This window comes from Drosophila tropicalis, unplaced genomic scaffold (genome assembly GCF_018151085.1).
Source record: "Drosophila tropicalis isolate 14030-0801.00 unplaced genomic scaffold, ASM1815108v1 contig_694, whole genome shotgun sequence".
Taxonomy (NCBI): Eukaryota; Metazoa; Arthropoda; class Insecta; order Diptera; family Drosophilidae; genus Drosophila; species Drosophila tropicalis.
In genome coordinates, this window is record NW_027173176.1 from 5,172,356 (window position 1) to 5,197,998 (window position 25,643).

The 25,643-nt window shown below is 36.8% G+C and overlaps 6 protein-coding genes across 9 annotated transcripts in view; 2 read left to right on the plus strand and 4 right to left on the minus strand.

Annotated features, from left to right (window-relative positions):
- Positions 1–915, minus strand: part of Eip63F-1 (Ecdysone-induced protein 63F 1) — a 40,344-nt gene extending 39,429 nt beyond the window's left edge. The window contains exon 1 of one of the 2 annotated variants that reach the window (XM_068293174.1): positions 813–915. In XM_068293174.1, the coding sequence (XP_068149275.1) occupies positions 813–842 (30 nt within the window). In that variant the 5' untranslated portion in view covers positions 843–915. The remainder of the gene's footprint in view (positions 1–812) is intronic. The other variant, XM_068293172.1, reaches the window with a different exon arrangement.
- A 1,789-nt stretch (positions 916–2,704) lies between these two features.
- Positions 2,705–4,662, minus strand: LOC137578973 (transmembrane protein 267). 2 transcript variants are annotated; one of them, XM_068292612.1, is made up of 4 exons: positions 4,444–4,662; positions 4,178–4,262; positions 3,700–4,108; positions 2,705–3,631 (listed from the first exon to the last, which is right to left on the minus strand). In XM_068292612.1, the coding sequence occupies exons 3-4, from the start codon at positions 3,991–3,993 to the stop codon at positions 3,248–3,250; spliced, it is 678 nt and encodes a 225-aa protein (XP_068148713.1). In that variant the 5' UTR covers positions 3,994–4,108; positions 4,178–4,262; positions 4,444–4,662; the 3' UTR covers positions 2,705–3,247. The 2 variants fall into 2 exon arrangements, with proteins under 2 accessions (XP_068148713.1, XP_068148712.1); XM_068292611.1 differs by having other exon boundaries at positions 4,349–4,662.
- A 794-nt stretch (positions 4,663–5,456) lies between these two features.
- LOC137578852 (aldo-keto reductase family 1 member B1) lies at positions 5,457–6,864 on the minus strand. The gene is made up of 5 exons (XM_068292453.1): positions 6,709–6,864; positions 6,400–6,567; positions 6,174–6,346; positions 5,776–6,118; positions 5,457–5,716 (listed from the first exon to the last, which is right to left on the minus strand). The coding sequence occupies exons 1-5, from the start codon at positions 6,775–6,777 to the stop codon at positions 5,525–5,527; spliced, it is 945 nt and encodes a 314-aa protein (XP_068148554.1). The 5' UTR covers positions 6,778–6,864; the 3' UTR covers positions 5,457–5,524.
- An 888-nt stretch (positions 6,865–7,752) lies between these two features.
- LOC137578970 (uncharacterized) lies at positions 7,753–11,349 on the plus strand. Of its 2 annotated transcripts, none has more exons than XM_068292606.1 (3): positions 7,753–7,867; positions 8,262–9,548; positions 9,607–11,349. In XM_068292606.1, exons 2-3 carry the CDS (start codon positions 8,428–8,430, stop codon positions 10,916–10,918), a joined length of 2,433 nt encoding a protein of 810 aa, XP_068148707.1. In that variant the 5' UTR covers positions 7,753–7,867; positions 8,262–8,427; the 3' UTR covers positions 10,919–11,349. The 2 variants fall into 2 exon arrangements, with proteins under 2 accessions (XP_068148707.1, XP_068148709.1); XM_068292608.1 differs by having other exon boundaries at positions 8,262–9,542.
- A 1,542-nt stretch (positions 11,350–12,891) lies between these two features.
- On the plus strand, positions 12,892–13,482 carry LOC137579204 (uncharacterized). Its single transcript, XM_068292910.1, has 4 exons — positions 12,892–12,896; positions 12,970–13,138; positions 13,223–13,269; positions 13,368–13,482. The coding sequence occupies exons 1-4, from the start codon at positions 12,892–12,894 to the stop codon at positions 13,480–13,482; spliced, it is 336 nt and encodes a 111-aa protein (XP_068149011.1).
- Positions 13,483–15,999: 2,517 nt separating this feature from the next.
- LOC137579314 (uncharacterized) lies at positions 16,000–17,136 on the minus strand. The gene is made up of 3 exons (XM_068293045.1): positions 16,987–17,136; positions 16,421–16,563; positions 16,000–16,328 (listed from the first exon to the last, which is right to left on the minus strand). The coding sequence occupies exons 1-3, from the start codon at positions 17,078–17,080 to the stop codon at positions 16,194–16,196; spliced, it is 372 nt and encodes a 123-aa protein (XP_068149146.1). The 5' UTR covers positions 17,081–17,136; the 3' UTR covers positions 16,000–16,193.
- Between the last annotated feature and the right edge of the window lie 8,507 nt (positions 17,137–25,643).

Here is a 25,643-nt window from a genome sequence, read left to right on the forward strand (position 1 = left end):
TAATGTACTGTTTACGATTTCATTATCAGTTCATAAACATCAAAGCTTTGAATATACATATATATGTATGTATGTATATGGAAACAGTCGAAATTTTGTGTAGGTGTACGCATATTATAGAATATTTATTAATTGCAAAATTCAAACCAGAAAATGCATAAAATGTTTGGGGCCCACCCATCGATACGTTTTTTTTTCCGTTTTTTTTTTTCTTTGGACAGAAAAACGAAACGAACCGTAACGTACCGTACCGAACCGAATCGAAGCAAATAGATTTTTTGTTAGGTGCCAAAATCTAGTCGAGAATTATGAGAAGCAAATCGTTCCGTGATGTACTACGGTCTCTGACTCTTTCTTTTGGGTCTTGCCATATTTTGTCCAATGTAAATATTTACAGAGTTTATTTTTAAACAATTTTTACAAAAGTCGGCATGGTTAGATTTTTGCTAAATACATATGTATGTATATACATATATAGATAAATATATATAGATGGCAAAGAATGCTTAAGCAAAATATTATGAAACTTGTGTTAGATATATTCTTGGAACTCTAAACAAATATTCACATTAATAATAATCCATATGTATGTATGTACAATAAGGCCATCTAAAGTCAGTTATCGGTAAATAACATAAAAAAAAGTCACACATTCTTGTTTGTACGATGATATCATGTGGAGAGAGACTACTACCGGAATTCACTAAGTAATTGTCTAACAAGCGAAGCGTAAAAAAAACGAATCGTAAATATTGCATGGGAGTCGGGAGTCGGAAGGTGCTACAAAGTATTGCTCTTTGATTCCTACTTACATCTAATGGATTGTTGTCGCTAATATCCATTTGTGAGAGTTATTAACTTAACTTAACGCAAGACACGCGACCTCGTTTAGCTGCCGCTGCGACACTTTTTGTACTGTGCCGTTGGGACTTGCTTCAGAGACCACCACCGATCAGCGACCAACACCAACAACAACAACACTGAGCAATTAGATAGAGGCGCGCGCATTCACATCTATATCGCATCACATATCCCCCTCCCATATATCCATATTCACACATTCACATTCAAATATCCCCACATAAATAAAAGTGAACAAACGACGAGATCAACTAAGACAGCAAAAACAGCGACAGCTACAATAACCGAAACGTTAATGATCATGATCGTGATGATGATGATGATGATGCTTGGTGATTATCTCCATTCCCATCGTTGTTTGGTTTTGTCAACCGAAACACTGTTGTGGGTGGGTGGGGTTTTTTTTTTGGGTTAGAAGAGCAACAGATGTATGCTGTGGGAGTGTGTTGGATGAGTGGGCGATTCTGTTGTGTTTTTTTTGCTGGTTATCGCATTGTCTCCATGCTGTGTGGAACATTTTATTGTGACCCTGCCAAAAGAAAAAAAAAAAAGACGGAAGGGTATATGCATTTTGGCCAATAATTTGCAACGATTTGAAAAACGTAGTCAAATTTGCTTTGCAGTTGGATCCAAATTTTCATCCTAATATTAAGTATCAGTAGTATAGTTCAATACTCCTATTGTAACTATACTTCGGAAGATTTCGAGCTCCGAAGTGCACCTACTTCGCGCAAACGCTGAAATGTACATAGATTTGGGGATAATGGAAAAAGAAAGGAAATGTCGTTGTCTGAGTTCCCGACGCTCTTTCATACGCATAGCATTCAGTTGCAATTTTGTGTCGAACCTTAAAAATCAGAAATTATAGCTTTCCGTTTAGATATAAGCTATCTGCACGAAATTCGGGAACAAGAGTTCCAAAAATGAGAGATTAGATCAACTAGTTTTAGTCTTCCGACTGAAAGATTTATCTGAAATGCGTTCGAAAAGTTGGAGATTCGTTTACCAATTGAAAAATAATTATTCAGGGGAAATTTTCAAAGTTGTCGGCTTAAAAAAGTGATGTGTCAAATTGCGAGAGTATTTAAATATCTATAAATTCAATTTTCATCTCGGGAATCTCTCTTTCTTTTTTTTTTTTGTATTATTTTTTTTTTTTTTTTGCACATTTCGTTTTTATCACTTATTTATTACGCCGCAGTGGCGTAATTTTTCCATTGAAAAGTGTAGGAGAGCGTTGAAATTTTCCTGAACTACAAGCTTAATGTGAAATGATATGATGGGAAAGATTGAAAAAGTTGTGATGTGATTTATTTATATAGACATTTCATTTAAAATTAAATTCAATTTTCCTAAAAATAGCAGAGCACAAATCGTTTGAGGAATTGACTAATTATGCTTTGGGGCCAAAAACTGTGAGAGAAAGGGAGAGCGAATTTGTTATTGGTAACATTTCTTTGAAATTCCATCAATAAATTTGTTGTTGTTGTTTTGTCGTTAAACCGATTCGCACCTTCTGAAGTCGACGATTTGTAAATGGCAACTAATTTAGCTTGAATGAAAAACAATAACAAATAAACATGAACGAAAATGTTTGCAAAAAAAACAAAAGAGAATTTAGAAATCAATCGATAGGATTACATGGGCACAATTTAGTCGTGATTATTTAGAAGGTAATTAGCGTAGTTTTCTTTTTATATGAGACAAAAAGACCATCAAGGTCTTTCAAATCAAGAAAATCCTATAAAAGTATATAAAATGTTTTAATACACAACGAATTAGAGTGAGATAGAAATTACACTATGGGAAAAGCGAGACAGTCATATTAAAAGCCTTTGTCCTCGTTTACTTGGCCTTTATTTGGATTGGATTTGAATAATTTATTATATCTTAAATTCATTTAATGGAATTAAAATTGTCTTAAATAAATAAATTTGCATTTATATTTTTGGTATTCTTTTATACTATAAATTTTGGAAGTTTTGAAAAATTGATTGTTGATAGTTTTAGTTTTACTTGTAGTATTTGTTGCTGTTGTGCGCTATGCTTTAAACTAGTTTGTAAGGGCTTGATTTTGGATTTCCTTTTTATCTAAATCTACAATCTAAAATGCTTAATTTTAAAAATATCACAAAATTTGGATATTAATTGATTTTGAATTCTATTAGTGAAATAATTATTGGGTTTGTGGAAATTTAATAATCCTAAGAGGTACTGTCATTAATTTTTATAAAATTTGTCTGGAAGTATATACATACAAACATATATGTTTGTATATATATATTTTCTAATCCTGTATGTAGTATTTGATTTCCTAAAAAAACTATAGCTAATTGTGCTTAAAGCAGCCCTAGTAAAGCATTTGATGATAATTGTTGAGAGTATTTTATACCTGCATATATCTATAATTGTTGATCCCCCCGCCACTACGATAATTACTTTCACTTAGCTTAACATATTGCCCCACGAAATTAAGAACAATTGGACTACGGCAAACGGCATGGATATAACCAAGGACATGGGGCGTCAATATGGTTGTTAATATATAGGCCAACTGGGGTATACGATCCGTATGCCCAATGGGGCAGAACCAATAGCCACGACGCACTGCATCTCGTGTATGATGGGTAATGAAGGCACAGAGTAGAGCACCCAGCATTAGGCTAGTGCGAAAGTAATTCAGGCACGCGGTGCATAAAAAGAAAAATAGCATAATTAGCACAATGCTCGAGCAATGTAGAAAAGGACGTCGCGATAGATTTGTGGCATCCTGCAAGTAGGTAATTGATTAGATTTTATGGACTTTAGACACAGGGGGGATTGTTGCCACACACTCACTTCCAAGTATAATGAACGTGCCTCCACAAAATGATCCAAGTCAATGAACGATGACACAACAAAGCAGGTGAAAATCAATATCCAGCCAAATAGTTGACTTGTCCTCTCATAGAATTGCACGGCAAAAGCTATGCCCGTGAGGGCTCCAATGGCAGCATGAGTTGCATTATCGGCCAGAGCCTTTAGCAATGGATGCTGTGTTAGCTCAACGAAATTGTCACCCAACAGGCATGTGATGGTCACCAAAGTGGTCAATACAATTCTCATATAGACCATTATGTGGCAGTGGGGCATCGATTCTTCGATTGTGTAGAGTTTATCCTTAGAGCAGAATAGTGAAAAGCTTCTTTGTGAAGTGTTGGACGGAGACAAAAGGTAAATTTCACCATAAGGTACGCGAAATAGTTAACTGAAATATGATAAGCAAATGGCAATTAATATATTTTCCATTTCCTGTGTTCAACAATTGATATCTTACTCTTTTACATAACTTGTTTAATAACTCTTCATTGACTTTTTAATCGTTTCAGTTACAAATTATTGGCCAAAATGTTGCTGATATCCTTTACCAAAAGAGGGAAAGAGAGAGAGAGAGACACAGTTAAATTTTGGTATGTAATTATGTTTGACATTTAATTATTTCGCTTACCTTATTTATTTGAATTTTTGAAATTCAAAATTTGTCAATTGGGGAAGAACCAAAAAATAAAATACAAATTATTTCCCTAAAAAACTAATTCTCACGTGTTGTAACTGCTGCACTGCAGTTGTAGGTTGAGATGTTGTAGGTATGTTGCTTGAGGGTTGCAAGTACACGTACACCATGCCACGGGCTCCCCAATAAGAGCAACAACAAGCACGTCATATTTTGGGTCCAAAACTACTTGCGGTGCCTCTCGCCACCTGCCTGCCCTGCTCCCCTCGGACCCAAATAAAGTGTTTAGTTTCTGCTGGCCCTTGCCATTTGTGATAGAGTTGCCACATCATTCAAATAAATAGTTCTTATTTACTTTTACAAGCCAGCTGTAGATATGTAAAATGTAATGTAAATAAACTGTAAGCAGTGTCTGCTTTTTTACGTGCACTGCTTGCCATAACAAGTGGTTGTTGAACTTCAATTTTGATTTGTACTTATAAACTTTTGTTGGAATTTCTTTTACATACTCTGATAATTAATAGAAATAAAGCTAATAAATATTAGTATTTAGTAATAGTATTTAAATATATGTATATATGCAATCCCAGCAGCTGCAGATCTTTGAGAAGGGAAATGTGGGAAAAATAAATTCTAAAACTGTTCAAATGTTGTTTATTCCCTGAAATATACCGAAACTGCTTTGTTCCTGCTTACTTAGCAAGTTGGCGGCAAACATATATTTAAATTTCACATTTGAAAAGCAAACAACGTCTCAAGATATTAATAGACAGCTTTTAAACTTGCTGTATACATATGTACATACATATGTATATGTACATTCCAGTCTGGATTTATAGAACTAATAAGCACATGTGCAGATCGAGTGGAATTTTCCATGCAAATAAATAACAAACTAGTTGTGGAATGCGAAAGCTCTCTCAGTCTTTCCCTCTCTGTCTCTCTCTTGCGAAAGTTTAGCACTGTCGAAGATCAGTTCAATAAAGTCTGATAAGGCCCTAGCTAATACATATACCCATAAATATACTCGCATACATACATACATACATATATGTACAAATGTATATGCGTAGGTGTGAGTAGGTAAATTAGTCTGCAACACTTGTTAGTAATATATAATATTTTGTATAATATCAGAATATCTGTAGAAAAACAACAACAAAAATCGGATTAAAACTCAATATGGAAGGGATAATTCTTGCTCTTAACAGCATGTTCCATGGGAATCAGACGTTCTCCTGTATTAAAAGTTTCCAGGACTGCATGATCCGAGGCATCCAATTTGAAATCAAAAATCTTAAAGTTTTCTTCAATGCGTTTAGGATTGGAGGACTTGGGCAGGGGCACAGTGCCGATCTCAATCTGTTTCGGGAAACAGGATTTAGTTTATTGGGAATTCATTCTTTGAGATTAACACTCACCAAATAGCGCAAAACGACTTGGGCTGTAGATTTCTTGTATTTATCGGCAATAGCTTGGACCTTGGCATCATAAATATAATCGGGCGTCTTCTTGACAGGATCTGGTCTACCCAAAGGACAATAGGCAGTGACCACAATCTCGTGTTGCTTGCACAAGGCAATTAGTTTCTTTTGATTTAGAGCAGGATGACATTCTATTTGATTATGAATTGGCTTGATTTTACAATTGGCCAACAGACGTGCCAATTGCTCTGAATTGAAATTGGAGACGCCAATGCTTTTGGTCAAACCCAATTCTACTAACTTCTCCATGGCACGCCAGGTGTCTAGGTAATCAATATCACTACCAGGAATAAAGTTATAGTTACGCGGCATTTAAGTTAGGTAGTTTAACTTACTTGAGCTCAACCTCACCTTTGGCGTCGGTTGGCATCAATTCGTTATCACCGCGATAGACATAGGAATATGGCCAGTGCATTAGATACAAATCGACATATTCCAAACCAAAATTGGCCAATGTTTTACGGCAGGCATATTCCACTCTCTCTGGCTCATGGAAATGACACCACAACTAAATGAGGCAAAGTATTAGAAACCACATAGATCGAGAAAAAAAATGTTCACCTTGGTTGTAATGAATATATCCTCACGCTTGATGACACCCTCCTTAATCTTTTGGTTGACAGCAGCGCCCACCTCACCCTCATTCTCATAGAAATAGGCGGTGTCTATATGCCGGTAGCCCACATCAATTGCATGTAAAGTGGCACGCTCGCAATCGCCGCCCAATGACTGCAAAGAAAAAAAAAAACAAAGTTGTTCATATGCATCAAATGTTTATCGTCATCCTCGTAGCACTGATACCATTTTATTAACCATCGATAGCCCAGAACGTGATCAGATGCTTGATGGATGGAAAGCGTTTACACCTACCGTATAAGTGCCCAAGCCGATGGATTGGATTTGTGTTCCATCATTGTTTTTAACGTAGGTCGCCGACATGATTTCCCCCACTCAACTTGATTACTGACTGTGCCTATGAGCAGGGGGGAGGCTTTTTTATACTTTCGTGCTGCGCTATTGCAAAAGTTCTGTTAAGAACAAAGCTTTTAATGTTCTAAAAATTAAGATTGTTGTTTAGAGTCGACTTACGAATATCCTGTAAGTTGTTCAATGTTTGATTTATTATTTTTTAGAGTGTTATTTTATTGATTAAATTTTTTTTCTTTCTCACTTTGCTTTTGGAAAAACGACATATAAATCATTTCATAATGTTTTCTCTCAAGCTCATAAATTTATTTGTTACGTTGACTATTAAATCATAACGAAACTAAAAATAAAAGAAAAAAGAACAAAGATAACCATTATTCGGGTTCACTACGTATAAACTTTTGTATAAAGGGTATACAAAAGAGCTTTTTTTAGAACACACCCAAATGTAACGGTAGATAAGTTTCTGTTTAAAAGTTAAGCCAATCTAATATGTGTATATTAATTAAATGAAAAACTGATTTGTTTTAAACATACCTTCGAATGCATAACTAAGAATCTCAAGTAATAAAATTCTATTTATTGATGCAAGTGATATTTATTTGTGATTTTTTGAAAGTCTTAAATAATGCAGTTTTGAATCAGGAAATACCTTTTCTTTATACCCTTGAAATCGGGAATGCAAAATAATACAACTTAGAAGAAACCTTTAGGGTTCAATAACTATTTAAAAGTCTAAAAGAAAGCACTTAAGGTTAGTTTAACTGTTTAATGTTTATATATGGATCAAGTGATATGAAAATTCGGAATTTTATAATAAAATAAAGAACGTGATTTCTCTAGACTAGAGAGTTCAGTTTTCAAAGGATCTTTGCCGCTGAAGTATTGCGTTGTTGAATCTGTTACATTTGAGCTTTCGAATATGGCGCATGGGCAAGCTTTTTGCCGTATCTTAGTAAGGGGATGGAACGCATGAAATTGGAACAACATCTGTTATTCAAAGTGGCACAATATAGTCGACGTAGTCCTTGCCTCTCTCATTCACATCACATGCCAGCACATTGGTTCGCAAACTAAAACTAAAGGAATTTTTCATAGGCTGGTAAGTATCTTTAGTAAGTTATCCTTTCGGATTGCCCGACTTCTCTGAATTTAAGATGTCAAGTGCTTGTAATCAAATGTGATTAAATGATGATAACTGCAATATGCAAAGAAGATGTGTATTAACAAAAGACTAAAAGAAAAACACACACAACCAAATTGAAAACGCAAAAAAAAAAAATTAAAATTAAGGGCAGAAACGTATACTGCCAATGGAAAAAGAAGTGATCAAAGAAAAAAGTAAACTAAATCAAAAAGAGATGGAAGAGTTGAAGAGTTCTTGTTAATATTAAATGCATGTGAAGTTAGAACCACATATTAAATTAGCCAATCCATCGAAAGAAATTGAAGAGAGACTTGGGCAGCTGAAAATTATTACTGTATTGTAATTTCAGTATACGCAGCACGCCTACAACTGCGCATGCCCCAGGCCAGACCCAGACTCATTCCCAGTGCCATATACAACTCGAGGCCGACACATTGCTTGAGCGAAGCAGCAGCAGCAGCAGCAGGTGAAAGCAGCGACACCTTGTGAAATCTCTCAAGGCTATATATATTGACATGGCCGCTGTGGTTCATGGCTGCAATAGTCCGCGGCAGCGTTCCTGCAATGGCAGCAGTTCACCAGGGGCCCATCATGGTGGTGGTGGTGGCGGTGTTGGTGGCTCTGGGTCCACACCCTCAAATCCTGCTCCTCCCGCTATATACACAACCATGCCGAAATATTCACGCACTGCCAGCCAAACGTTATATGCCACAAGTCAGCAAATCTTTGCAAGTGGCATGGGTGTAAGCCTACCCGAGAGCCAATATAATAATGGACCACTATATATGGGCAGTGGCGGTGGAGGGCGTCCTCTATCCGCTTCAGCCTTGCCAGAGACAGCGGCCGCTAGTCGCAGCTATTGGGGTGGCGGTGGTGGTGGTGGTGGTCATCAGCCGCAATCGCATGCTGCCTTCTATCATTCTGGTGGCAGGCATTATAATAAGCGTAAGTCGGCTGTGGAACTGCTTGCAGAATCCAAACCCTTCTATATAAAATCAGATGCTGTATTTGAGCGACTGCAACAGTCTAGCTATCGAGGAGGAGGAAGTGCGGCTGTGAATGGAGCCAGCGCCAAGCGAGGACGTCGTCCGGAAGAGGGGCATGGTGGTCATGGGCATTATCAGTCTCAATATGATGATTTAGAGGATCGTCGTTATATGAGCATGACCAGGCAGCAGCAACAGCAGGCCCAGCAATATCTGCACAATCATCATGTACAGCATTCGCATCAACAGCAACAGCAGCAGCAGCAACAGCAACAACAACAGCAGCAGCAACAACATTCACATCGTGGTCAGGGTCAAGGACGCTCTGGATCAGCCATGAACAATAATTTGCTGCAACATAAGCTACGCATGCTGCTCGGTTCGGAGGCAAGCAAAGAGCGAGAACGGGAACGTCGACGACACGAAGGCAGCTGTGAGCTCCTTGCCACAGACTATGGGGAAGAGGATGGTGCAGCTGCATTAAGAATACCGCCGCCTCTCTATATGCCTGGCCATGGTTTCGGCCGCGATTCGTCTGCCTATAATAGTGGGGGAGAGGAGCCTTTGGTACTCACCGAGAACTATAGGCCGATTAGTCCGCCAGCGGAATATGCAGCCAAATCTGGTCAAGCGCACAATGATCGGTATAGGTGAGCCCAGATCTGTAGTTTTCCTAAAATAATTTGCTTTAATCTTTATCCTTCTTAGGTACAATTATCAACGCTCTTATTCGCACTCTCATGAAGTTGCCCATAACGATGGGCGGGCCCCTTACCCGGGGAATGACTTCAATATCAACAGCCATAAGTCACTGCCGGATTTACATACCCAAATCAGTCGTCATTCGCCGCACAGTGAGATTTTAAGTTGCTGCAGTCGCGGTAATCGCTCCATCAAATCAGCCGGCGAATCCTCAATAAATCGGGATTCGGGTGGCAGTTCCGGCCACTATACACATCGTAGTGAACCCTGCTATAAGCGCGAACGTCAACGGGAACCAAATGCAGCTACCATGAGCGGTGGAACCATTAAAAACTGTTGCACCTTGGTGGCAGGAGGCCCACGACGAGACAGCGGCTCATCGACTCAGCATAGTGCCAATTCATATTGCGGCTATGTGACACCGAGTGGACGCACAACCGATTGTCTGGACTGTCGCTGTAAACAGGATACGGCACCCATGATGTCCAGTTTGACAGGTCTGGGAGGCTATGACATGAATTCAGGAGCCTCAGATTACCTGCTCAACTTTACACCCACGCCAGAGGTTCCAGAGGCCTTTCAGGATGACTATACACCGACACCGCCTTCGCCTCGGCCCAAAACGCAGACAACACCGCGCTACTCGAGTTCATCAAGCCAGCAGATGCACACCAGTTCGCAGGGCTACACCAGTATTAATCACTCGCAAAGCTCACTCGTTCAGAGTCCGGGTTCAGCTCCCTCGGTGGATGATATTAGTCCGCCGCCCATACAATTCAAGCGACAGCGTTGCATTCGTTTCAAGAATCGCAATCGCTTGCCGGTGCAGCCACAGCCGAGAACATCACCCATCAATAGCAGTGGTGTGGAGATGTCCAGTGGTGGTGGTGGTGGATACAAGTCCAGCGGCCAGCAACGTGGCAGCTTGGAGCATGAGAATGTGTTCTTTCCCAAAGGTTTCTCAACTGATGGTGGCTATGCGGCACACACCACCATGGATATGGAGAGAGAAGCACTTAATGCCAGTATTTCGGAACTGGAGAAGTTCTTCGATCGCCTGGGCCTTAACGATGAGGCCTTTCATGAGATCTACAGTCAGCCAAGAAGGCAACATAATCCGGAAACTGATTCGGATGACTCGAGTACGGTATTCTTTTCGGATGTCAGTACAGTGGATTCGATGCGTTTGCCCGATAGCACTGAGACACAGCCGCAGACAACACAAGCCTATCGGCCATCGGAGCCCCCGTCGATTGTGGAGCGGAATGCTCGGATTATTAAATGGCTGTGCAATTGCAAGAAAATGCAGTGTGCCTGAGGATTACCACCACCAGCAGCAGCGCCACTATTAACCTGTGGCTGTAGTTGTATGCGGCAGTAAATGATAATAGGGCGGATCTGTGAGACTTTGCCCAACACCAACACGGGACATTTCAAAATACCTTTAATGGACTGCTTCTGGCATACCTTATGGGGTAAAGCTCACAGCTCTTGATCCGTCGCTGATAGAATAAATTTACATAGATACTTAAACAAACATATAACAAACACTCTGCTCAAAAATCAAGTCAAGTCAAAGTCGAAGTTCAAATCAAATTAGAATTATTTAGTATCACCTACCTGTACAATGAAATTTCGGATTATGAAATATGTATGTGTGTTTTTCCTCTACTTTGCAGATCAATTACACATTTCAAATTGATATCGATATTGATTACAAAACTATAACTAATCAAATAGCTAAACAAAACAAAACAAAAACAAATATATATACATATATACAAATTGCTATTATACAGAAAGCAGAAAATTGTAATATGTATTATTAGATGAATTATTATTGTACAATTAGTTCTTGTGTAACATGTATGTATACTTAAAACAAATTTACTATATATATATATATACATATTTATATATATATTTATATATATATATATACTTATGTATTGTATTGTATGTACTTATTACTAGTTGCCAAAACAAAAACCAGATTACCAAAATCAAACCAAACCCAAATCCCACTAGAAAAACACACAACTCAAAATGTATTTGAAATTGATATTGAAATTGAAAATGAACCTACCTATTTATGTAAGTGTACATGGTTTGCATGTAGAATACAAAATACGATATTTATGATTAATCAAAAATAAATTGAAATATATAGAAAGCAAGAGAGATAACAATGTATAGAAATGAAATGACAAAATCAAACAGTCAGTGAAATATATAGATATAACTGTTTAATGTGGGACACATTCTCTATTAACTAGAACATTGAACTCCCATGTGTGGTGAGTGAATGGCGGCTTGTCATTACTCCTCCTCTTCACTTTGGTGGAAGGAGGAACAAAAAAAAAAAAAAAGTCGATACGGAATTGAAAGTCATTTATTTTTTTTTAATGGTTAAATTACGTATAATCACAGTAAGGACACTGAGTTCAGTTGTTAATCGGTTCTTTCGGGGCCAATTTTAAGTGGTTTTTCGCTTGTTCGTTTTTCTAGTTATTCAATAACTAGACTCATACATTTTTGATTACCTCTCCCATCTAATTTTAAAGACAGTTTTGACATATTTGATCAAATTATTATCAAACTGTTGTTAGAACCTCCATCTCCATTGCATCATAATCTAATAATACATACTTAAGTATGTATATGGATGAGGATTGGGAGGAGGGCTTTCTTGTAACTTTCTTGTTATTGTAATCAAAAGTTACATTCCAAAGAATTTGGCTTTTTTGGACTCGATTCTGCAAAACTCAAAATAATATTAATGATGCCAGAAAATAGACTAACTTTTTTCCCTAGTCTACCGGGCGTATACATTATATTTTGAAGTGGGGGCAACAAAAAACCATTGCATACTTATGGCGTGCATACAAAAAATGGAAATTTTTGATTTAAGAAACAAAATGAAAACCTTTTATTGGGCTTTATACGCATAAATTGTGTAGTCAATTGTGTTTCTTACACAATCGGCCAGTAGGGCTCAAGTGTTAACTGACCCAGAATAGACTGTCGTTATTTATATACAGACGACATCTGTTCAATTATTATTATTGGCCTAGGACTGGTATAAAAGCTTGAGATCATTACTATATTGACATCAATATTGGCAACGATATCACACTGTAGTCAATGGCAAAATTGCAGAAACATATTTTCGTGATCCTTGTATTGGGTCTACTGACGGTGGTGAGTGACCAAAACGATTCATCCTCGGATTGTTATTCACTTTTTTGTCTTTGTTTTAATTGATTTATGTTAATTTTTAGGCATCAGGACATGATGTAAGTAGCGGATTAGTAAAATAGATGGAATACGTATTAATTAATTAGAGGTATTTTATTAGCAACCGCCTAGGCCTATTAAAAAGGTTCCTGTGCCTTATCCTGTGCCAGTTCCAGTGCCGGTTTTGGTACCAGGAAAAGAAACTGGCGGTGGTGGTGGTGGCGGCGGTGGCGGCAGTGGTGGTGGCGGTGGTGTTACCACCCCTGGCAGTTGTCCACGTCCCTCGCCCGAAGCTCTGAAAGTAAGTCTTGCTTGACTGCATCTCTTAAATGAGCTTTAAAAACTTATCGATTTTCTGTGCTTTTGCTCTCTCCCTCTTGTGTAGTGCCTCCAGGAATGGGCCTGTCAGTATGTGATCCGTTTGGATCTGCGGTAAGGGCCAGCAACCGAATACACACACACACACACACACACACACAGAAGCTCAGCTCATATTCGCTCATATATTTACTTTATAATACTTTTGACAGCTGCCTGCTGAATTTAAACGGCAATCCCTTGCTGGGCAATCTCATTTCCATACCAGGAGTAAGTGGCGGCAGCGGTGGCGGTGGCATATTGGGCAACTTGCTGGGTCGCAAATGAAATGAGTGAATGAACGAACGAACTAGAACTAGAACTCTGGAATATGTGTCTGTGTGGACATAATGTCAATAAAGTGAGACTCGTTCTCGTTCTCTCTATCTGTAAACTAAATTTAACTATGTATATCTATGTATATATGGACTTTGTCTATGGGCCATTGAGTATCATCAGTGAGATTGGGATTTGCTTTTGGTTGCTGCTGTTAATGGTTACCCAATAATCTTTAACATGTGATTGCGATGATGGCAATGGCGATTGCAATTTGGTTTTGGCATTAAAATGGCGATAATCGTCCACATCCACATAACCGTTAACTCAATTATTGTTTAAGCGCTTTTTGCTCGCTCGTTTGCACCGAGAACTGGGCAATTAAGTGAGCAATTTTCAAATTAGCCAACCAACCCAGTCCAGTCCACCCAAACCGGTCAAATAGTCAATGTGTGTATGTGTGTGTGTGTATTACTTTTTTCTTGCATTTTTTTTTAAATTAAACTCTTTAAGCAGCAATTGGATTGTGACCAGGACCAAACCATAAAACCATAAAAAAGGAAAACTGTTTTTAAAGTCGCCTCGAAAACTTGTAGAGCTCATCGGATGTACGTACATACGTAATACGTACATACGTATGTATATATAAAGTCGCAAATCATTGAACCATATGCAATTATTCATTTTGAGGTTGAATGCGCTCGAACGCACACAATGATACAAGGAACACGGACATGGCATTGGCATGCCTCTACGAATTGCTCTCTCTCTCTATCTGCCTGTGTGTCTGTCGTTGTCTCGATCTATATGAGTGCGTGTGTCTCTCTCTCCCTCTCTTCCTTACTTTGTGTGCAGCAAGAAACACCAAAGAATTTTAAATTTTTAGCACCAAATTTTCCTTAAAAAAAAGACAGAAGAGATGAAATAGCTTTTTTTTTTTTACATAGTTTTATGTTGCTTGCCTTTTTTTGTTCTTCCCTTTTTTTTCTCTTGTTGTTGTTATTCAACCATTTTAATGCCCCATTCGTTTAATCGAGATAGCAACCAACATCTCCTCAAGTTGGCTTAATCCATCACTTGCATTCAAACGAAAAGAGATAAAAAAAAACGAAATGAAAGAAGAAAATGAACACACAACTCAATAGTCTGTGGGACCTTCAATTTCCTTTGCCCTTTTATAATTAACTTTATGTGTATGTATTTAGTTTTATTGCTCGTTAGACAGCATCAGCATCCACGCTGCCCGCAGACAGAGACAATGAAACAACAATTTGTGTCCCCGCCTCATCACCCATCACCCCATCCCCCAACCCCAGCCCCAACTAAAGAAGCAAAGCCTTCGGCTCTGACCGCAACGTGTGTAGGCCATTTTGGAATTTTACTTTGCCATCTAGGCATCGCCTTTACCATCGCTATTGCCATCGCCATCGCTATTGCCATCGCCATCGCTATTGCCATTGCCATTGCCACATAGCCCAGCCGTTGCCATTATATTAATTACAAACGTTTGCGGCTTGCACACAGCAGCTTCCTCTTCGAGTCTCTCCCTAATGGGCCCAACAAGTAAATCACACGCAAAGCTCTAAGGCGATTTGGAGACGAAAACGAAACGAACCAACCCAAATAATGTCCATTGAATGTGTGAAACTTGCAAAAGCAGTTAACGAGCCGAACCGGAGGCCAGGCAACCTGAGGGCCGGAGGTTGAGAGGGGACCATATACTCCAACCATCCTCTCTTACCAAAATATACACAAAGATTCATTTTAATATTCCAGACAGGCAGTTTTAGACGAGTGATGAAAGCAGTCGATTCACATTGTTGAATGTTTCAGTGTGAGCCCAACGAAATCGACAAAGTCTAAATTGACATTGATTTTAAACTTGACAATATTCAATGAAAAAATGATAGTAGTTCTAAAATAATAAATAGAACATGTCATAATAAACTAACATTAACAATGTAGGGAGAAAATTAGTTAGTTCCAAGATAATATTAATTGAATTGGGAATGCAACTCTAGTTGGTTAGCCAACTCTTCTTTGTTAAGCAATTCGGATTGCAATCCATAAATGGTTTACCAATTAATATACTGCCAATCTATGGTCATACTTTGTATTTAAATCTAGTATGAGAAACTAGTAAAAATTAAAATTCAATTAACAATTAAATTTGTTTGATTTTATAACCCAATTTTGTTAATTTGATTCAGCATGAACAACCAAATTGTTGTAGAAATCTCGAATGATACATAAAATCTGCATAAATTATTGAAAATAGGTTAAGAGAGTTTGAATTGAAAAGAGATCTTGGCGAATAAATTGTATTCCTGACTTGAATACGATGACTCAAAAGCCGTTAAGCCTATTGTGTTCTGGTCTGTTCTATAAAAATTCAACAACTTGACTCAAAAATATGGTTAAAAATATTATTAAAGTTTTGGTTCATTTTACTTACTTAATACAATTACACTTCACTTTTGAAAGATCGAGTTACCTATAGAATTCCCTTTTACAGATTTACTTTTGTGGTTGTTGTGGATTTAATTTATTTCTGTTTGTTTCACATGTTGTTTTTTTTTTTTTTGTGGGGGAAACGGGCATTTTTTGGTGGTGACAACTTTTGTCACTAGACTGTAACGTTTGCCTTGAGTGATTTCCTTTTGATAGAATTAACTTGTAAACTAAAGAAGTTTAACAACATTTTCGCATTCACATCAATTGAATTATTCCGCCTTCGCTTTGATGGCATCAAAACTGGCTATATCCGATTCGGTTGAGGTCTTTGGAGTTGATGAAATCTCCTCGGCATTTGGTTGAATTGTTGTAGCTGTAGCTGGGACTTCATCTGTAATCAAGTCCTACAAAATTGTTTCAAGAGAAAAATAGATTTTCACTTTAAAGGGACAACAAACAGCAAACAAAATAAAATAAAAGGGGTGCATACACTTACCTCTGACTGTAATGATGGCTTGGAATGGCCTTCTTTGAAGGCCTCGGCCAGACCGGGATGAATTTCACTTAAAGGCTCATCCCCAGTTCGTATATAGACGGGCACATGACCTTTACGCGGCTCTAACTCCTGGTAGGGCGCAGCTAAGAGAAATTTAATTACAAGCTATTAAATCATTTCGTTCATTTTGCTCTTGCTGCTAGCTTCTGCTGCTGTTGCTGTTGCTGTTACTTTTCCTTATCAGTTGGATAATCTTTAATTTTTGCTTTTTTTTTTTGTGTGACATACACCCGGACCCGGAAGCCTTGAATCACGACAACATAGCGTAATTATGACTAACGAGCTAACCCCCCATAACCCTCCCCTTCATCATGAATTGTACGCTCATGAAATTTTGTGTTGGATGACGCTTTATGAAAATCAAAAAAAAAAAAAAACAACTGGAAACCTGTTTTGATTCTCGCTCATCGGACAATTGTATTTTTTTGACCAGATGTGCAATAAATATGAAATATTTATTACTAATATAATCTAGGAATTGATTTAACGATTCATTTCGGACTTACCACATGCCAAATTGCAGATACTAAACACTAGAATAGCCACTAAAATGACACTAAACATCGATGACGACGACGACGACAACGACTTAACAACCATGACGATCTTTTTATTTGATTTTGCTGTTTTGTTTTGGGCATGCGAACGAGGTGACTCCAGACTCAAGACTCAAGATAGATCGGTCAGCAGCTGTGCTTAAATCATTATATTTCATACAATAGCTTTGCTGGTTCTCTGAAAACGCTCTTAGAGTCCACATCTCCATCTCTCCACCTTCACCGCCTTCGTCACCACCACCATCTTCTCCTTCATTCTCAATCTTCAATTTGGCTCCGCTCCGCTCCAGCAACAATAAACTTTTGCTTTGCAAATTACTCATGGGTAGATGATGATGATGGCTACGATGATGGCTGGTAATGAAGCTGTCGGCAGTGGCAGAGTCGGCATCGGCATCGGCATCTCAGCATCGACGTTGGCGGTGGCGAACTTTTGCAAGCTGTGGCATATAAAAAGCTTTGCAACTTTACTACAATTGTTAGAGAAAAAGAGATGGAGATAGAAAGGAGAGTGAGAGAAAGAGCGTGAATAGTAGAGTAGAGTATACGGCGGCAAGAGGGCCCAACAACATTTAGTGGCCTGTGGCGTTTGCTCCACCTACCATCTCCCAATCTCCATTTTAACTCGGCGCTCCCAGTTGCCGCGCTTCTTTCCAATTCAAACATTTTTTCTTGTTTCAAATTAATTGGGTCGTTAGAGAAGCCATTTGCGCCGGTTCGTCTTTTTTTTCTTCTTTTTTTGCTTTCCTTTCCTTTCTCCACCCACACTTGTCTCACTTCTGTTCTCTTTTCTTCTTCTGTTTTCCACTTTTGTGTGTCTTTTTTTATTCATTCTCTGTTTGAATTGTTTGCCCACTTTCGTTTTTGTTGAGTATTCAAATCGAGAAATTGCTGACATCTGTAGATGAATACCGCGGAATGGAGTATGCAGGATGGTTTGGGAAGGGGTGCAGAGTGGCAGAAGGAGGAATACCGCTGGTGCTGGGTGCACTGCTGAGAGCACAAGTATCTATTATGTACACCGCGATTTAATGCAAGAGAACTGGGGGCAGGAAACTGGGACTAGGTCCTGGTCTTGTTTGCCTACTTCGATTGTTCCGTCGGTGGGAGCAAGCAAGCAAGCGAAACGCTTCGCTCGCGTGTCCTTGATACAATTCCATTTTGATTTTGTATGTAAGGGCGCCATTCAGATTTTGAGAATCAAATTGTTGAGCAAATATTCAACAGAGTAAATATGTTTATGCCGAATCAAGCAATTTCATTTAAACACACTCCAAACACACACACACACACACACACACACACACACACACACACACAAACACATACCCACACATATGTACATAGAAATTTCGATTATGTCAGATATATATGTATGTACAAAATATATAGATTTAACTATAGATGTATGTATATGTACGCTCGCATGTAAATGCTGACAGCAATTTGTTGACTAAGCTTGTCCTCTGACTGAACCTGAATTGAATTAAACCGGTGAAGCATAGTTTATTAGTTGCCTTGGATCAGTTTCTAACTACTGCATATGTAAACAACAGTCGATGAGAACTGGCAGAACACCGCTCCCCTCCACCCATTTATCCATCCATCTGAAATGACTCGTAGGTTGTTGCTTTGTGTTATTCTAATTTTCACTGTGTGTCGTTAGATTTTCTTGCGTTATTTTGACTAAATACTTTTTTTAAAAAACAAATTTTTTTTAAAGTAATCCAGGCGGGAAAAAAGACGACATACTGCAACTGTGGACTGATTAGACAGTCATGTTCTTTAGGATATTGTGCATCGCTGCATTTTTCATCCTTTATTCCCCATTCTACTACCAGCGATCCGGAAAAGTGTCTAAATTGAGAAAAACTTTCATTTCTGGATTCAGACTTTATTTGCAAACGGTAGGACTTCCAAAAGGACGAAATGGATATGCCATTGTTGAATACCTCCCCCGACCACTACGTAAAATAAAGTTTTTCCAACAATTGTCGGAAATTACATTCCATCGTCTATTATACTTTTCTCAAAAAAATTTCCCTACTAAACAGCGCTGTTTCGGTCCAACAAGGTAAAAACCCCCTTAAATAGTTTATTTTGTTTTATTCCTTTTAGTCATAGCAAAAGCATTCCAAATATTGGAGTCAATATGACATAGTTGCTTCTAAAAAGGCGAGCAAGAAGTGAGCTATCCTAACACTTATTGAATGCTAGTTTATTTCAATAAAAAACTAGATAATGTTAACAGGATTTTACCGTGGTCGACTTGTTTAAATATTTAGGAGCAAAGAGCACACTCAATGCATACTCTAGAAAAATTTGAAGATACGCGCTGTCACTTGAGAGGACTATGCTGACAGAGTTGACGAAAATATATTGTGGTATAATAAGCATTCAAGTAATAAGGAAAATCTCTGGATTTGTTTTAAGCGTCATATTAAAGTAGGTAAAACATAATTACTACGTTAGTACATGCATTTGCTCAAGTGTATGTTCTAACTTAAAACAAAAACCCGAATTGTATTATTTAAAACGAAGATTTTAAAACGTTTGAACAATTTAGTTTTGCAGTAGGTTTTAAATTAATGTATGATGAAAAATAAGGAATAAGGAATAAGGAAAGAGCAGATGCTGCCTTTGATGTGTTAAGGAAGTGAATGAGAAAAGTGGGCAAAGTGCATCTATTTATACCCCTTTGGGTCAGAGCCTATTACGATGACAACAGAAAAAACAGTGTGGCTGTAGGTGTTTAGAATCAAAATATAGAAAAAATTTAATAAAAAACTGGATTATGTTAACAGGATTTTACCGTGGTCGACTTGTTTAAATATTTAGAAGCAAAGAGCACACTCAATGCATACTCTCGAAAAATTTGAAGATACGCGCTGTCACTTGAGAGGACTATGCTGACAGAGTTGACGAAAATATATTGTGGTATAATAAGCATTCAAGTAATAAGGAAAATCTCTGGATTTGTTTTAAGCGTCATATTAAAGTAGGTAAAACATAATTACTACGTTAGTACATGCATTTGCTCAAGTGTATGTTCTAACTTAAAACAAAAACCCGAATTGTATTATTTAAAACGAAGATTTTAAAACGTTTGAACAATTTAGTTTTGCAGTAGGTTTTAAATTAATGTATGATGAAAAATAAGGAATAAGGAAAGAGCAGATGCTGCCTTTGATGTGTTAAGGAAGTGAATGAGAAAAGTGGGCAAAGTGCATCTATTTATACCCCTTTGGGTCAGAGCCTATTACGATGACAACAGAAAAACCGTGGTCGACTTGTTTAAATATTTAGGAGCAAAGAGCTCATTCAATGCATACTCTTGAAAAATTTGAAGATACGCACTGTCACTTGAGAGGACTATGCTGACAGAGTTGACGAAAATATATTGTGGTATAATAAGCATTCAAGTAATAAGGAAAATCTCTGGATTTGTTTTAAGCGTCATATTAAAGTAGGTAAAACATAATTACTACGTTAGTACTTGCATTTGCTCAAATGTATGTTCTAACTCAAAACAAAAAACCCGAATTGTATTATTTAAAACGAAGGTTTTAAAACGTTTGAACAATTTAGTTTTGCAGTAGGTTTTAAATTAATGTATGATGAAAAATAAGGAATAAGGAATAAGGAAAGAGCAGATGCTGCCTTTGATGTGTTAAGGAAGTGAATGAGAAAAGTGGGCAAAGTGCATCTATTTATACCCCTTTGGGTCAGAGCCTATTACGATGACAACAGAAAAACCGTGGTCGACTTGTTTAAATATTTAGGAGCAAAGAGCTCATTCAATGCATACTCTTGAAAAATTTGAAGATACGCGCTGTCACTTGAGAGGACTATGCTGATAGAGTTGACGAAAATATATTGTGGTATAATAAGCATTCAAGTAATAAGGAAAATCTCTGGATTTGTTTTAAGCGTCATATTAAAGTAGGTAAAACATAATTACTACGTTAGTACTTGCATTTGCTCAAATGTATGTTCTAACTTAAAACAAAAACCCGAATTGTATTATTTAAAACGAAGGTTTTAAAACGTTTGAACAATTTAGTTTTGCAGTAGGTTTTAAATTAATGTATGATGAAAAATAAGGAATAAGGAAAAAGTAGATGCTGCCTTTGATGTGTTAAGGAAGTGAATGAGAAAAGTGGGCAAAGTGCATCTATTTATACCCCTTTGGGTCAGAGCCTATTACGATGACAACAGAAAAACAGTGTGGCTGTAGGTGTTTAGAATCAAAATATAGAAAAAATTTAATAAAAAACTGGATTATGTTAACAGGATTTTACCGTGGTCGACTTGTTTAAATATTTAGAAGCAAAGAGCACACTCAATGCATACTCTCGAAAAATTTGAAGATACGCGCTGTCACTTGAGAGGACTATGCTGACAGAGTTGACGAAAATATATTGTGGTATAATAAGCATTCAAGTAATAAGGAAAATCTCTGGATTTGTTTTAAGCGTCATATTAAAGTAGGTAAAACATAATTACTACGTTAGTACATGCATTTGCTCAAGTGTATGTTCTAACTTAAAACAAAAAACCCGAATTGTATTATTTAAAACGAAGATTTTAAAACGTTTGAACAATTTAGTTTTGCAGTAGGTTTTAAATTAATGTATGATGAAAAATAAGGAATAAGGAATAAGGAAAGAGCAGATGCTGCCTTTGATGTGTTAAGGAAGTGAATGAGAAAAGTGGGCAAAGTGCATCTATTTATACCCCTTTGGGTCAGAGCCTATTACGATGACAACAGAAAAACCGTGGTCGACTTGTTTAAATATTTAGGAGCAAAGAGCTCATTCAATGCATACTCTCGAAAAATTTGAAGATACGCGCTGTCACTTGAGAGGACTATGCTGACAGAGTTGACGAAAATATATTGTGGTATAATAAGCATTCAAGTAATAAGGAAAATCTCTGGATTTGTTTTAAGCGTCATATTAAAGTAGGTAAAACATAATTACTACGTTAGTACTTGCATTTGCTCAAATGTATGTTCTAACTTAAAACAAAAACCCGAATTGTATTATTTAAAACGAAGGTTTTAAAACGTTTGAACAATTTAGTTTTGCAGTAGGTTTTAAATTAATGTATGATGAAAAATAAGGAATAAGGAAAAAGTAGATGCTGCCTTTGATGTGTTAAGGAAGTGAATGAGAAAAGTGGGCAAAGTGCATCTATTTATACCCCTTTGGGTCAGAGCCTATTACGATGACAACAGAAAAACCGTGGTCGACTTGTTTAAATATTTAGGAGCAAAGAGCTCATTCAATGCATACTCTCGAAAAATTTGAAGATACGCGCTGTCACTTGAGAGGACTATGCTGACAGAGTTGACGAAAATATATTGTGGTATAATAAGCATTCAAGTAATAAGGAAAATCTCTGGATTTGTTTTAAGCGTCATATTAAAGTAGGTAAAACATAATTACTACGTTAGTACTTGCATTTGCTCAAATGTATGTTCTAACTTAAAACAAAAACCCGAATTGTATTATTTAAAACGAAGGTTTTAAAACGTTTGAACAATTTAGTTTTGCAGTAGGTTTTAAATTAATGTATGATGAAAAATAAGGAATAAGGAATAAGGAAAGAGCAGATGCTGCCTTTGATGTGTTAAGGAAGTGAATGAGAAAAGTGGGCAAAGTGCATCTATTTATACCCCTTTGGGTCAGAGCCTATTACGATGACAACAGAAAAACAGTGTGGCTGTAGGTGTTTAGAATCAAAATATAGAAAAAATTTAATAAAAAACTGGATTATGTTAACAGGATTTTACCGTGGTCGACTTGTTTAAATATTTAGAAGCAAAGAGCACACTCAATGCATACTCTCGAAAAATTTGAAGATACGCGCTGTCACTTGAGAGGACTATGCTGACAGAGTTGACGAAAATATATTGTGGTATAATAAGCATTCAAGTAATAAGGAAAATCTCTGGATTTGTTTTAAGCGTCATATTAAAGTAGGTAAAACATAATTAATACGTTAGTACATGCATTTGCTCAAGTGTATGTTCTAACTTAAAACAAAAACCCGAATTGTATTATTTAAAACGAAGATTTTAAAACGTTTGAACAATTTAGTTTTGCAGTATGTTTTAAATTAATGTATGATGAAAAATAAGGAATAAGGAATAAGGAAAGAGCAGATGCTGCCTTTGATGTGTTAAGGAAGTGAATGAGAAAAGTGGGCAAAGTGCATCTATTTATACCCCTTTGGGTCAGAGCCTATTACGATGACAACAGAAAAACAGTGTGGCTGTAGGTGTTTAGAATCAAAATATAGAAAAAATTTAATAAAAAACTGGATTATGTTAACAGGATTTTACCGTGGTCGACTTGTTTAAATATTTAGAAGCAAAGAGCACACTCAATGCATACTCTCGAAAAATTTGAAGATACGCGCTGTCACTTGAGAGGACTATGCTGACAGAGTTGACGAAAATATATTGTGGTATAATAAGCATTCAAGTAATAAGGAAAATCTCTGGATTTGTTTTAAGCGTCATATTAAAGTAGGTAAAACATAATTACTACGTTAGTACATGCATTTGCTCAAGTGTATGTTCTAACTTAAAACAAAAACCCGAATTGTATTATTTAAAACGAAGATTTTAAAACGTTTGAACAATTTAGTTTTGCAGTAGGTTTTAAATTAATGTATGATGAAAAATAAGGAATAAGGAAAAAGTAGATGCTGCCTTTGATGTGTTAAGGAAGTGAATGAGAAAAGTGGGCAAAGTGCATCTATTTATACCCCTTTGGGTCAGAGCCTATTACGATGACAACAGAAAAACCGTGGTCGACTTGTTTAAATATTTAGGAGCAAAGAGCTCATTCAATGCATACTCTCGAAAAATTTGAAGATACGCGCTGTCACTTGAGAGGACTATGCTGACAGAGTTGACGAAAATATATTGTGGTATAATAAGCATTCAAGTAATAAGGAAAATCTCTGGATTTGTTTTAAGCGTCATATTAAAGTAGGTAAAACATAATTACTACGTTAGTACATGCATTTGCTCAAGTGTATGTTCTAACTTAAAACAAAAACCCGAATTGTATTATTTAAAACGAAGATTTTAAAACGTTTGAACAATTTAGTTTTGCAGTAGGTTTTAAATTAATGTATGATGAAAAATAAGGAATAAGGAAAAAGTAGATGCTGCCTTTGATGTGTTAAGGAAGTGAATGAGAAAAGTGGGCAAAGTGCATCTATTTATACCCCTTTGGGTCAGAGCCTATTACGATGACAACAGAAAAACAGTGTGGCTGTAGGTGTTTAGAATCAAAATATAGAAAAAATTTAATAAAAAACTGGATTATGTTAACAGGATTTTACCGTGGTCGACTTGTTTAAATATTTAGAAGCAAAGAGCACACTCAATGCATACTCTCGAAAAATTTGAAGATACGCGCTGTCACTTGAGAGGACTATGCTGACAGAGTTGACGAAAATATATTGTGGTATAATAAGCATTCAAGTAATAAGGAAAATCTCTGGATTTGTTTTAAGCGTCATATTAAAGTAGGTAAAACATAATTACTACGTTAGTACATGCATTTGCTCAAGTGTATGTTCTAACTTAAAACAAAAACCCGAATTGTATTATTTAAAACGAAGATTTTAAAACGTTTGAACAATTTAGTTTTGCAGTAGGTTTTAAATTAATGTATGATGAAAAATAAGGAATAAGGAAAAAGTAGATGCTGCCTTTGATGTGTTAAGGAAGTGAATGAGAAAAGTGGGCAAAGTGCATCTATTTATACCCCTTTGGGTCAGAGCCTATTACGATGACAACAGAAAAACCGTGGTCGACTTGTTTAAATATTTAGGAGCAAAGAGCTCATTCAATGCATACTCTCGAAAAATTTGAAGATACGCGCTGTCACTTGAGAGGACTATGCTGACAGAGTTGACGAAAATATATTGTGGTATAATAAGCATTCAAGTAATAAGGAAAATCTCTGGATTTGTTTTAAGCGTCATATTAAAGTAGGTAAAACATAATTACTACGTTAGTACATGCATTTGCTCAAGTGTATGTTCTAACTTAAAACAAAAACCCGAATTGTATTATTTAAAACGAAGATTTTAAAACGTTTGAACAATTTAGTTTTGCAGTAGGTTTTAAATTAATGTATGATGAAAAATAAGGAATAAGGAAAAAGTAGATGCTGCCTTTGATGTGTTAAGGAAGTGAATGAGAAAAGTGGGCAAAGTGCATCTATTTATACCCCTTTGGGTCAGAGCCTATTACGATGACAACAGAAAAACAGTGTGGCTGTAGGTGTTTAGAATCAAAATATAGAAAAAATTTAATAAAAAACTGGATTATGTTAACAGGATTTTACCGTGGTCGACTTGTTTAAATATTTAGAAGCAAAGAGCACACTCAATGCATACTCTCGAAAAATTTGAAGATACGCGCTGTCACTTGAGAGGACTATGCTGACAGAGTTGACGAAAATATATTGTGGTATAATAAGTATTCAAGTAATAAGGAAAATCTCTGGATTTGTTTTAAGCGTCATATTAAAGTAGGTAAAACATAATTACTACGTTAGTACTTGCATTTGCTCAAA